The sequence below is a fragment of the Gossypium hirsutum genome, chromosome A11, assembly GCF_007990345.1.
Source record: "Gossypium hirsutum isolate 1008001.06 chromosome A11, Gossypium_hirsutum_v2.1, whole genome shotgun sequence".
NCBI lineage: Eukaryota > Viridiplantae > Streptophyta > Magnoliopsida > Malvales > Malvaceae > Gossypium > Gossypium hirsutum.
In genome coordinates, this window is record NC_053434.1 from 118,429,642 (window position 1) to 118,441,220 (window position 11,579).

The 11,579-nt window shown below is 36.2% G+C and overlaps 1 protein-coding gene across 1 annotated transcript; it reads right to left on the reverse strand.

Moving 5' to 3' along the window:
* Nucleotides 1-5,697: 5,697 nt before the first annotated feature.
* Nucleotides 5,698-11,100, reverse strand: LOC121210095 (uncharacterized). Its single transcript, XM_041082196.1, has 6 exons — nt 10,804-11,100; nt 7,829-7,978; nt 7,572-7,749; nt 7,324-7,463; nt 6,245-7,181; nt 5,698-6,038 (listed from the first exon to the last, which is right to left on the reverse strand). Exons 1-6 carry the CDS (start codon nt 11,098-11,100, stop codon nt 5,995-5,997), a joined length of 1,746 nt encoding a protein of 581 aa, XP_040938130.1. The 3' UTR covers nt 5,698-5,994.
* Nucleotides 11,101-11,579: the final 479 nt, after the last annotated feature.

Consider the following 11,579-nt stretch of genomic DNA (forward strand, 5'->3'; position numbering starts at 1 on the left):
CCAATTCAACCTTTGAATTAATAAAATTGGACAAAGAGACTTTTGACTAATGTTGACATTACAACGCTGACATGATTGTTAATAGCACTAGCATGGCGTTCCATGTCAACGACAATTGTTCACGTGATAGTGCCACGTCAGTTGCCATGTTAACAAAAAAAATAAAAAAAATTTAAAAGGAATATTACCGAAATGAACTAGGACATATGATTTTCTGAGTTCATTCATTTCAAAGCTTATTTTTTATATATTTAAAAAATAAAAAAAAATATTTTTTATAAATTTGTAAAAAAATTATTAAAATTTGTAAAAAATATTAAATAAAGTCAAAAAATTTTTAAAAAAAGTAAATAAAAAAACCATTTAAAAGTTAAATCTAGATGGAATCTGGACTTGACCTGATCATGGCCCGGCCCCGCCCGAAGGCCAGCCCGAAATGTGGGAGGGTTTGGGCAAAAATATAGACCCAAAAAATAGGCTTGAAAAAAAAAAGAGCCAGTTTTTAAAAATGGGTCGGGCCTCGAGTAAGGCATTTTTTGCTCGAGCCCGGCCCAGCCCAGCCTGAATCCACTAAAGCACAAAAAAAAATTACTTTTTTATATTATTTTCTTGTTATTTTCTCCCTATTTTGTTACCATTTTACTATTATGTTGCTATTATTTTGTTGTTATTGTTTGGATGTTGTATAAAACTTATTTTTTTGTTAATTTTGTTATTATTTTAAAGACATTTGTTAATTTTGTTATTATTTTAGAGACATTTGCTTGTTAAGTTGCATCTATCTTAGTGTTATTTAAGTATATCTATTTTTTAAAATTTATTTTCAATTTTTTGAAAAATATTATTTTGATGTTTTTAGTATTTTTGATGTATTATTTATTTTTTAAAATTATATAAAAATAATATAAAAATTAATATGGGTGGCCCGAGTTTCAACATTTTTATCCTGGTCGGGCTTGGGCAAAATTTTAGGCCCATTTGTCAGGTCGAGCAGGGCCCGGGCTAGCAAACGGACCTGAATTTTTAGTTGAGCTCGGCCCGGCTAATGCTCACCTCTAAATCTGGACAACCATTTTTTAAATTTTAAAATTAAAAAATATATAAAATAAAATTAAAATTAAAATAATTAATTTTTTTACAAAGTATAAAAATTATAAATATATTTTTAAATATTTTAAAAATTTAAAAAAAAAAATAATTAAATGCTGATGTGGCATACACGTGACAATCCACATGTATGTCATGTTAATAAAGTTAAAAATGTCAACTTTTCCATCTATTTTAGAGTGATTTGATAAAAATTACAAGTTCAAGGATTAAAAATGTAAAAATTTAAATAAATGACTACAATAACTTTTTTGTAAAGTTGGATGGCTAAAAAAAATCATTATATCTCAAAATTATTATCTTTGATTTCCAAATATTTCTAATTTTATCTCTACCCCTAACTCAAAATTTCGGATCATTATTATTGAGTACAACATCATTCCTCGAGTTCCAAACCTACCACAGTAACACAAAGAAGCTTGTAAATTTAGATTTATCAAAGAGGCGAGGAAAATTAAAATAATTTAATTTAATATTTTAAATAATCTATTTTTTAATTCATTTAAATAAATATATATACTATATTTAAACATAATGTTAAAGTGCAAAGATCATATTCATAAATTTAATAAATTTCAAGGACCATTATAATATTATTTCATTTTTATTACAAAATCATAATCAAGGTGAAAAAAATGTAACTTTTCTGATCAGTAATAATTAATATATGTCCCATTGGCCATTGGAGAAACATTGGAAAATTTTGTTGGTTATTAACTTATTATCTCTCAATCTCATTCCAGTTGAAACAAACTATGTTGAAAATCCTCCTATTTTCTACTTGTTCTAAGCAAGTGATTACCTTCAAAAGTAAAAAACAAATAGAGTTTTGTTGAGATATTTTCTCTATTGTCCTCTTAAAGGATTGCGTTGACCTATTTATATTATACGCATACTATTCACTGACATGACATATTGGGTAATCTCCATGCATTTAAACATATATCTTATCTTAGACTTAGCATGTGTTTATGCGGCTCCATGCACAATTCCACACGCAACCTTGCAGGGGATTACAGTTCACACATTGTGATCACACATCATCACGCAAACTCGACCTGTGGACACATCATGTGAACTCAACAGAATTAGACTCAAATCTAACCCAAACCCGTTTGGATTTGGACCAAAAATAATCAATATCATAACAAGATTAAATAAACTACATTGAAAATCCTTATATTTTAGACATGTTATAACCAAATGGGTTATCTTCAAAACAAATATGTACTTAAATTATATTAATGATTGCTTACTAATCCTAAAGGTGACGTATGGGGCCTTCCCTCTCTCTCCTTGACTAATGGCAACCAAATTATGTTATTCAAAAAAATTAAAAAATGGCCAAGTGAACCCACTCATCCCCGTATCTTTAATTTGTATAAAAAAATAAATTAAAAGGCTATTCACTTTTCTTAATGTATAGTCAATGATAGATCAGGCTTAAGAATGGACCTAGTATGAAAGTCAGATGCTTTTAGAGTCTTGTGAAACAAAAATAGGCTAGAGGGTGTCGACGTGTAAAACAATCCAAAGGCTTTGTAATAATAGTAATAATAATAATAATAATAATAATAATAAAACACAATGAAAGTAAGGTGGCAGAGAAAGAAACTGAGAGGAAGGAGAGAGGCGTGTTGAAGAGATAATGCATGTGCCTTGCCCCTCTAATCCAAGGCTACTCTTTATTTATTATTGTTTCTAAGTATTCTAATTGATTTTGTATTGATCTCATTAACGCTTCATAGCTATAATGATTAATATGGTGTAAACTACCTAAATAGTTACTTAATTTTGTTTAAATTTATGTTTAAGTCATTAAATTTTTAATACTTACAAATTTATCACTGATAGAAGATCTAAAATAATAGAAAGAAAGTATAGACAATGAAGAGAATGAAAGCAGAAAATGAATCTTTTAATCTGAAATTGATATTTTTTCTATGCTAATACAAGCAAGAATATATACACGTGAAAGGTGAGATAACTGAAGCTAACAACTCCAACTGCATTATAGCTGGACTAACAACCTAACTGACTAATATATCATTTCTCTACTATGCTCCCATCTTCTCTACTGGAAACACCCGAAGAAAATTTTGAAATCGAACAAACGAGGAAAAGAGAGTGGCTTGGTGAGAACATCAGCAACCTGGTCACATGCCGGAACCTCACCAACCACAAGCAAGCCATCAGCGACTTCCTCGCGAACAAAAAATAGATCTAACTCCACATGTTTGAATTTAGAATGAAGAACAAGATTGGCAGCAACAGCAACGACACTAGAATTATCACACCAGAGAGCAGGAACATTAATAGAAGATAGATGTAATTCATGCAAAAGCGACAACAACCAGGTAACATCACTAGCAGCAGCAGCCAAACTCCGATATTCAGCCTCAGCCGTAGATCGAGACATGACTTGTTGCTTTTTGGAGGACCAAGAGACAGGAGTTTGACCATAAAAAACACAGTACGCTGTTGTGGACTAACGATCGTCACCATCAAGCCCCCAATTGGCATCAGCATAACCCACCAGAGACAACCGATCAGAGGGTCGAAAAACCAGCCCATAGCTAATTGTACCACATAAGTATCTCAAAATGCGCTTTAATGCGACCAGATGTTCAGAAGTTGGAGAATGCATAAACTGACAAACCCTATTCACGGCATAAACAATATCCGGGCGAGTTAAAACTATATATTGTAAAGCTCCAGCTAGCTTCTATACTCGGTGGGATCACTCAGACGATCACCATCATCTTTAGAAAGAACAGATGAGCTAACCATAGGTGTGTTTACACTCTTTGCGTTCGCCAAGCCACTACGCTCAAGAAGATCACGGATGTATTTCCGTTGACACAAATGAAGACTACCAGCAAACATATGTGTAACCTCAATGCCAAGAAAGTAGTAGAGATCTCACATATCTTTAAGGGAAAACTCGTAATGCAACTGTCGAACAAAAACATCAATGCTATCTGGTAGATTACCAGTAACAATAATATCATCCACATAAACCAAAACATACAAAGTGGAAGTAGTCATAACACAGACAAATAACGAGGCGTCAGATTTAGACAAAGTAAACCCTGTAAAAAGAAGAAACATTTCAGTTTGTCGAACCAGGCACGGGGAGCTTGACGTAAGCCATACAATGCTTTGGTCAGACGACAGACCAAACGCTCGCCATTAGGACCAGTCTGAACATACCCCGGGGGTAGCTGCATAAACACCTCAACCGTGATATCACCGTTTAAGAAAGCATTATTCACATCAACTTGACGGAGTGTCCACCCTTTAGACATAGCCACAAATAATATGAGTCTAATAGTAACAGGTTTGACCACAGGACTAAACGTTTCTTTAAAATCACATCCAAGGGCCTGTGAACAACCTTTAGCAACCAAACGAGCCTTTCGACGATCAATAGTCCCATCAGGATGTCTTTTAACCTTAAACAACCACTTACACCCAATGACTTTTCGCCCAGGGGGTAAGGGTACTAGGGTCTAGGTAGAATTAGCAGAAAGAGCATCAAACTCAGCTTGCACAGCTAACTTCCATTCTGGATGAGCCAGAGCATCCTTCACAGTGCGAGGTTCAAAATCATCCGCTTCCACATAGAGAACCTTAGGTTTAAAAATTCCTGCCTTAGACTGAGTTACCATGCGATGAGTGTTGATAAGGGGAGGGGCAGAAATCTCAGGTGTTTCAGCAACAGCAACGGGTTAAGAAGTACTACAAGTAGCATGAGAGTCAACAAGAATGGATGGACTAGGAGTGAGGGAGTGTCAAATTAGAGGCGGACCAGGTGGATGAGTTGCATATGACTGAGCAGCAGACGATCGGACAACAGGAACATGAGTAGAAACAAAATCACTGAGAGTTGAACCATTAGTGTCAGATCTTATAGCAGGAGATGAGAAGAACATAAACCGACTTTCATCAAATACCACATGACGAGAAACAACCACCTTACCATCTGGTGTGAGACAGTAATACCCCTTATGTTGAGAGCTATAACCTAAGAATGTATAAGGTTGGGACTGAAACTCTAGCTTGTGCTTTAGAAAAGGTCTCAAGAATGGAAAACAACAGCAGCCAAAAACATATAGATGACGATATGTAGGTTCGGTCCGATACAAGGCCTAAAAAGGAGAGCGACCCTTCAGTACAGGCGTGGGAAACCGGTTGACAAGATGAAAAGCACTACAGAAGGCATATCCCCAATAAACCATGGGAAGATTAGCTTGAGCTAAGAGAGTAAGCCCAGTCTCCACAACATGCCTGTGCTTATGTTCAGCAACACCATTCTGTTCGGAGGTATGTGGACAAGACAAACGATGCAAAATTCCTTAACTTGCTAGAACGGACGCAAAAGCCCGAAACTCTCCTCCCCAGTCACTCTGAAACTTTTTAATGTGTTTGCCAAATTGAGTAAAAACCATTTTCTGGAACTGAAGGAAGCACTCAAGCACCTGAGATTTACGCTTAAGAAGATACACCCAAGTAAATCGACTGCTCATGTCAATAAAAGAAACATAGTACAGATTACCTTCACACGAAACCGAAGCGGGACCCCACAAATTAGAAACAATCAATTCAAATGAGTCTAAATATTCAGTAGTAGAAGATACAAAAGGCAATTTATGTGCTTTCCCTTGTTGACAAGCAACACAAACATTTTCAGAACATTTCTTAGTAGAAACAATATTACATTTATTAAAGACATCTTTAACGACAGCAGCAGACGAATGTCCAAGGCGTTTATGCCACAAATCAAAAACATTATCACTCACAGATCTAGACACAACTTCAGAATTATGAATGGACGGAGCTAGAGCAGAGGGAAGCGAATGACCAACTGTGAAGTGATAAAGACCATCACGAACTTGGCCCCTCATCAAGACCTCCTGTGTCTGGGCATCCTTAATAACACAATGTGATGAGTGAAATTCAAAAAATACATTATTATCAGAGGCAAACTGAGAGACCGATATAAGGTTCTTTCGAATACTTGGCACACAAAGAACATTAGAGAGATGTAACAATTTATTCGGCGTAGATAGAACCGTGTTCCCAACAGAGTGAATTTTAGTAGATGCACCATTTCCCATTAGAAGAGAAGATTTACCTGAGTAAGGAACAGAGGCATCTAATCCTGCAACATTCTGATAGACATGGTGTGTAGCCCCTAAATTAGGCCACCAAGATGTGCTCCTGACCGGCAACGAAACATACGAATCATTGCCACTAAAATTTGAATCATAAGCTGTGGCTTCAGAAAAATCAGAGGCATGAAACTCAGGAAGCTGGGTTATCCCAACGAACTGAGAGGAATCATACGAAGAGGAGTCGACATCAAATACGCATGCACGTGGCTTTGTCCGCCAAGGAACCGTAGGAGCATGATACTGCAAAGGCCTGTCAAGATTAACACAATTAACATTGGGTTCAGAAGAAATAGGTCCATCATTGAGTTGAGGTCGAACAGATCCACGAGGTTCAAAAACCTGGCTGGCATCAGGTGGCCCATAGGCCTTTGCAGATGTACCACCAATATTACCAATTTGCTGGCCCAAACTTTGAGGCCCAATAGGTGCACGAAATCCATTATTCGGTGGCCTACCTCCATTTGGCACAAACAAAGCTGGCCCAAAGGAGTCATGCACTGGACGTAGCCCACGTGGATCCACACTTGGAATCCCTACATTCGGCCTAGAATAGCCAGGAGAAAAGACACCCCAATTTTGACCATTACCATTCCAATTTGGACCATTAGCCTGCCAATTTTGACCATTACCATTCCAATTTTGACCATTAAAATTAGCCTGCCAATTTTGACCAGTACCATTCCAACTTTGACCAGTACCATTAGCCTGCCAATTTTGAACATTACCATCATTGCCATTCCAATTTTGTCCATTACTAGTTGGAAATCGAGAGCCACCAAACGTTGATACTCCTTGTTGTGCGAGCGAATCTTCAGCCGGCGATTGCTCATCTCGTGAATAACAGTAGTAACACCTTTGAGCAAGGTGACCAAACCGGCTGCATATTTGACACTGTATCTAGGGCTGAAAACCGCGACCACGACCACGAAAAGAAGACCGTCCACCACGAGAAGAGCCATCAACCACCGGCGACTGTGATCCTTCAACAAGATTCACCGCATCAGCACATCTTGAACAGTCCTTTCTTGACGAACTTCACACTCAAAGAGAGTATCAACAACACGTTGAAACGGAAGAGACTCCGAGGAGAGCGAGACAAAACAACAGCGTCATACTCAGACGACAGACCCGCAAGCAAAATTGCCGTCTGCTCAGCCTCTGAAATCTGAGAACTGGATGCTGTAAGGAGAGCACACAAACCTTTAATTTTATCAACATAGGATCGGATGGAGAGACTACCTTTCTTGAGAGAATGAAGTTCGTGTCGAAGTTGCGACTACTTCACACTCGTATCAGTAGCAAACAAACTGGTGGCCACGATCCACACATCACAAGCCGTACAAACATCCGTGAAAGATGACAGAAAAGATGAGCTAATGGTAGAGAGAAGCCACGACGTGAGAAGAGTATCTTGTTGCTCAAAAATAGAGGAAGACGAATTGACACTAAGTGTGCCGTCGGATGACTGAACAAACTTCGTCGGAGCAGTCAAGGAGCCGTCAAGAAAACCAAGGAGGCCGTATCCAGCAAGAATGAAAATGCACCTGCTGTTGCCATTGAAGAAACATCCGTTCGTCAAGCTTCATGACATCATGATGGGGAAACGAAGTGATAACACGATCACCGGCGAAGACTGAACCATTCGGCTCAATCGACTCAGAGTCAGCGGAGTGTACGGTGGCCATGCCCAAGAACTACCAAGCGAATGATACCATGATAGAAGATCTAAAATAATAGAAAGAAAGTATAGACAATGAAGAGAATGAAAGCAGAAAATGAATCTTTTAATCTGAAATTGATATTTTTTTTCTTTGCTGATACAAGCAAGAATATATACACGTGAAAAGTGAAATAACTGAAGCTACCAACTCCAACTGCATTACAGCTGGACTAACAACCTAACTGACTAATATATCGTTTCTCTAACAATCACTGACGATTTTACAGGTTCAATTTGATATAATATGGGACCACTTTGCAAACCAATCAATAATGGGCAATCAACGGCTTAATCAAAAATAGAGATAGCCTTCTAGCCTCTCTTAAAATATAATACTTTAATTTAGTCCATTTTAACCATTTATTTAAATGAAAGCTTTTATTTTTGGTCCCTCTTAAAAAATAAAAATTTAATTTAAACCATTTTAACACCAAATTTTTTAGCTTTGCCCCCTTAAAAAATTTTAATTATACTTTTAACTTCCCAATACAAAATATCTTACTTCAGCCCTCGAAGCAAACCTTAGGGACTAAGCATAAAGGATAAATAACTTATTCCTCATGAGGATCATCTCCTTATCTCATTTCATATTCTTTGCAACCTTATTTACTTACTTTGTTATAATGCTTTCTCATAGACTTAAATATCGAAAAATGTCCAGGAGCATAAACTCTAATGTCTCCTAACTTATGATCGTCTTGCAAGAACTTGAGAACAATCGAGCCACTTCCAAACTTAATCCGTCACCAAATATACATAAACACAATTATAAGGTCTTTTTATTCATTTTATTTGATTTTAATGGGGTGGATGGTGTTGGGACTAAGTAGAATCAATCTATATCTTAAACTTATTTTTTTTCTGAGAGTAACTATTATAGCATTTTATTAATTAATGAAAGAGTTTGCTACATCAGCAATTACTAACCTACAAATGTCCAAAGGATAATCCTCAATATGATTAGTACAAGATCAATAATATTATGGAGGTTAAATTCACTTTGCATAAAATTATTATTTTTGACCTTAAAACCTTTTAATTATATCTCGACCCTTAACTCAAAATTCCTTACTTCATCTTTGCTCCTTAGAAATTGGCCTCAAATTCCCAAACCAATTAATGCAACGTCAACAATTGCATGCACCAACTTGGGTGCGAGGTCATGAGTGGCTAATTTGAGAGCAATTGTGTAATAGCTCTTGCGTATCTTTTTGGGTGCGAGTTGTAAGCTTTTGGGATTGTATTTTGAGTTTTAAAGTACGTTTAATGATCACCTTGTTATAGTGAAAATTTTTATCATCTTTGCCCATTGAGGTAGGCTTTCGGTACACTGATGAAAGGAGTGATGGAAGAATTCTAAAGTGCATTGGTTGTGATGCGTGAACATTTAGAGTGAGACATTTACTTCTTGGATGGTTCCACGGTTACGAGTGCTACTGTAATGTCACCATCAACTGATCCAAATTTTGATTCCACTAAGTTATGTCATATGCAAGAGAGGCTTAACAATGCTAAGCAAACGAGGTTTGTTGCCTGGCAAGTATAAGGAGAAGCTTGATTTCTATTAGCACTATGTCTTTGGAAAACAAACCCAAGACATGTTTAGCTCTAGGATTCACAAAATCAAAGGTACAGAAGATTATATCCGTTTCGATCTTTGGGGCCCTTCTACAATAATTTCAAAGGGTGGTTACAAATATCTACTAACATGTTATTGATAGCTACTCAAGAAAGGTTTGGGTGTATTTCCTGATGCACAAGGACCAATGTTTGTCAATTTCAAGCAATTTAAGGCTTTGATCGAAAACAATACAAGGAAGAAAATCAAATGACTTCAAATGAATAATGGCTTAGAGTATTGCTTAGGTGAACTTAATGAGTTCTACAAAATGAAGAAGAGGTGAGACATCGGGCTACTCGTCATACACCATAGCAAAATGGAGTTGCAGAATACATGGACATGACTCTCTTGGAGCGAGCTCATTCTATGCGATCAAATGCTAAGCTTGGCAAAGACTTTTGGACTAAAGTTGTAAATACTACATACTATCCGATAAATATATCTTCATCTACATCTATTGAGCAAAAGACACCTAAGGAAGTATGCTCTAGTTCTCTTGCCGATTACTCTAGTTTAGGAGTGTTTGGCTACCTTGCTTATATTCATATTAATAAGGGCCAACCTAAACCCAGTGAACAAAAATGTATATTTCTTGGATATGTGTTGGGATTTGACAATAGTAAAAGAAAAGAAAAAGATAGAGAACAAAGGAGCAAGAAGCTTGACATAATTTACATGCTCACAAAAGTGCATCAAGGAAGCAATCTGCTTTACACAACTGATATGCTTTCTCATTCAATATGAAAATAATACATTTATAATCAAAATAAATCACCAAATATTCAACTAATCTCACTAATCAACATTGGGACTATTAAAACATTGCTTGTACACATGAATAAGTTGATTTATCAGTTCAATCATCACCTAAATCTATCAAAACATTAACAACTAAGTTCATTTTCAACCAAACTAAATTACATTGCAACTAAAATAGAAAATATGTTGCCGCAACATGCACAATTGCTGTAGCATGCATACAAGCTATATGTACTCAACAAAATCATCATAATAGCATGCACTTTAACAAAACATAATAGCAGCATGGTTGGCTATTTTCAACACTCCTCCTTGGCCTCTATGTTGAAAATACCAATCATTCATCAAGTTTTTTTTAGTTTGGCAGTCCTTAGATGATTTGTTTCAAGCTGACTCTGCTCAAACAATTCATTTTCAACCTTGGCTTCATTCTCAACCAAATCTAACTTACACACTTGACAATTCCATTCTTTTGTGCCAAAGAGTTGTTCATCAAATGTAGTCTTCTCCTCCTTCACAGCCTTGGTTGGAAACTTTCCTTCAAACACATCTTGCCTCGTTTCTTTGTTTATTACAATCCTATTTCTTCTTGCACATACTCTCTCTTGCTGTGGAGTGTCTTCATGCACATACCCCATCAACTCCTCCTTCAGCTTATCCCAAGCTTGTTTAGGATTCTCACAGGGGTGAACTTCTGCTCTCTCTTTTACAAGCATCCCTCAAAGATAACAAACTTTAATAGCCTCTTGTCTTTTTTAACAAGCAATAGAAGCAAAAAAAAAATCCCTTAAAGACTTGCGCTCATGATACAATTTGTTGAGGTTTTGATACCAGCAAAAGAAGAGAACAAGACAGAGAACAAAGGAGCAAGAAGCTTGACATAATTTACTTGCTCATAAACGTGTAGCAAAGAAGCAATCTATTTTACACAACTGATATGTTTTCTCATTTAATATGAAAACATTATATTTATAATCAAAATACATTTCCAAATATTCAACTAATTCCACTAATCATCATTGGGAATATGAAAACATTGCTTGTACACATGAATAAGCTGACTTATCAGCTCAATCATCAGCTAAACCCATCAAAACATTAACAACTAAGTTCATTTTTAGCCAAACTAAATTAATTTGTAACTAAAACATAAAATATGTTGCTGCAGCATGCACAATTGCTATAAGCATGCATG

What these genes read in the sequence shown, in the direction of transcription:
- LOC121210095 (XM_041082196.1), bottom strand. Translation starts at nt 11,100, where the DNA reads ATGCTTGTAAAAGAGAGAGCAGAAGTTCACCCCTGTGAGAATCCTAAA. An exon ending in TTTGTTTGCTACTGATACGA is followed by an intron (nt 7,464 to 7,571) that starts GTGTGAAGTAGT and finishes CTCTCCTTACAG; the next exon opens with CATCCAGTTCTCAGATTTCA. An exon ending in TGCCTCTGTTCCTTACTCAG is followed by an intron (nt 6,039 to 6,244) that starts GTAAATCTTCTC and finishes TGTGTTATTAAG; the next exon opens with GATGCCCAGACACAGGAGGT.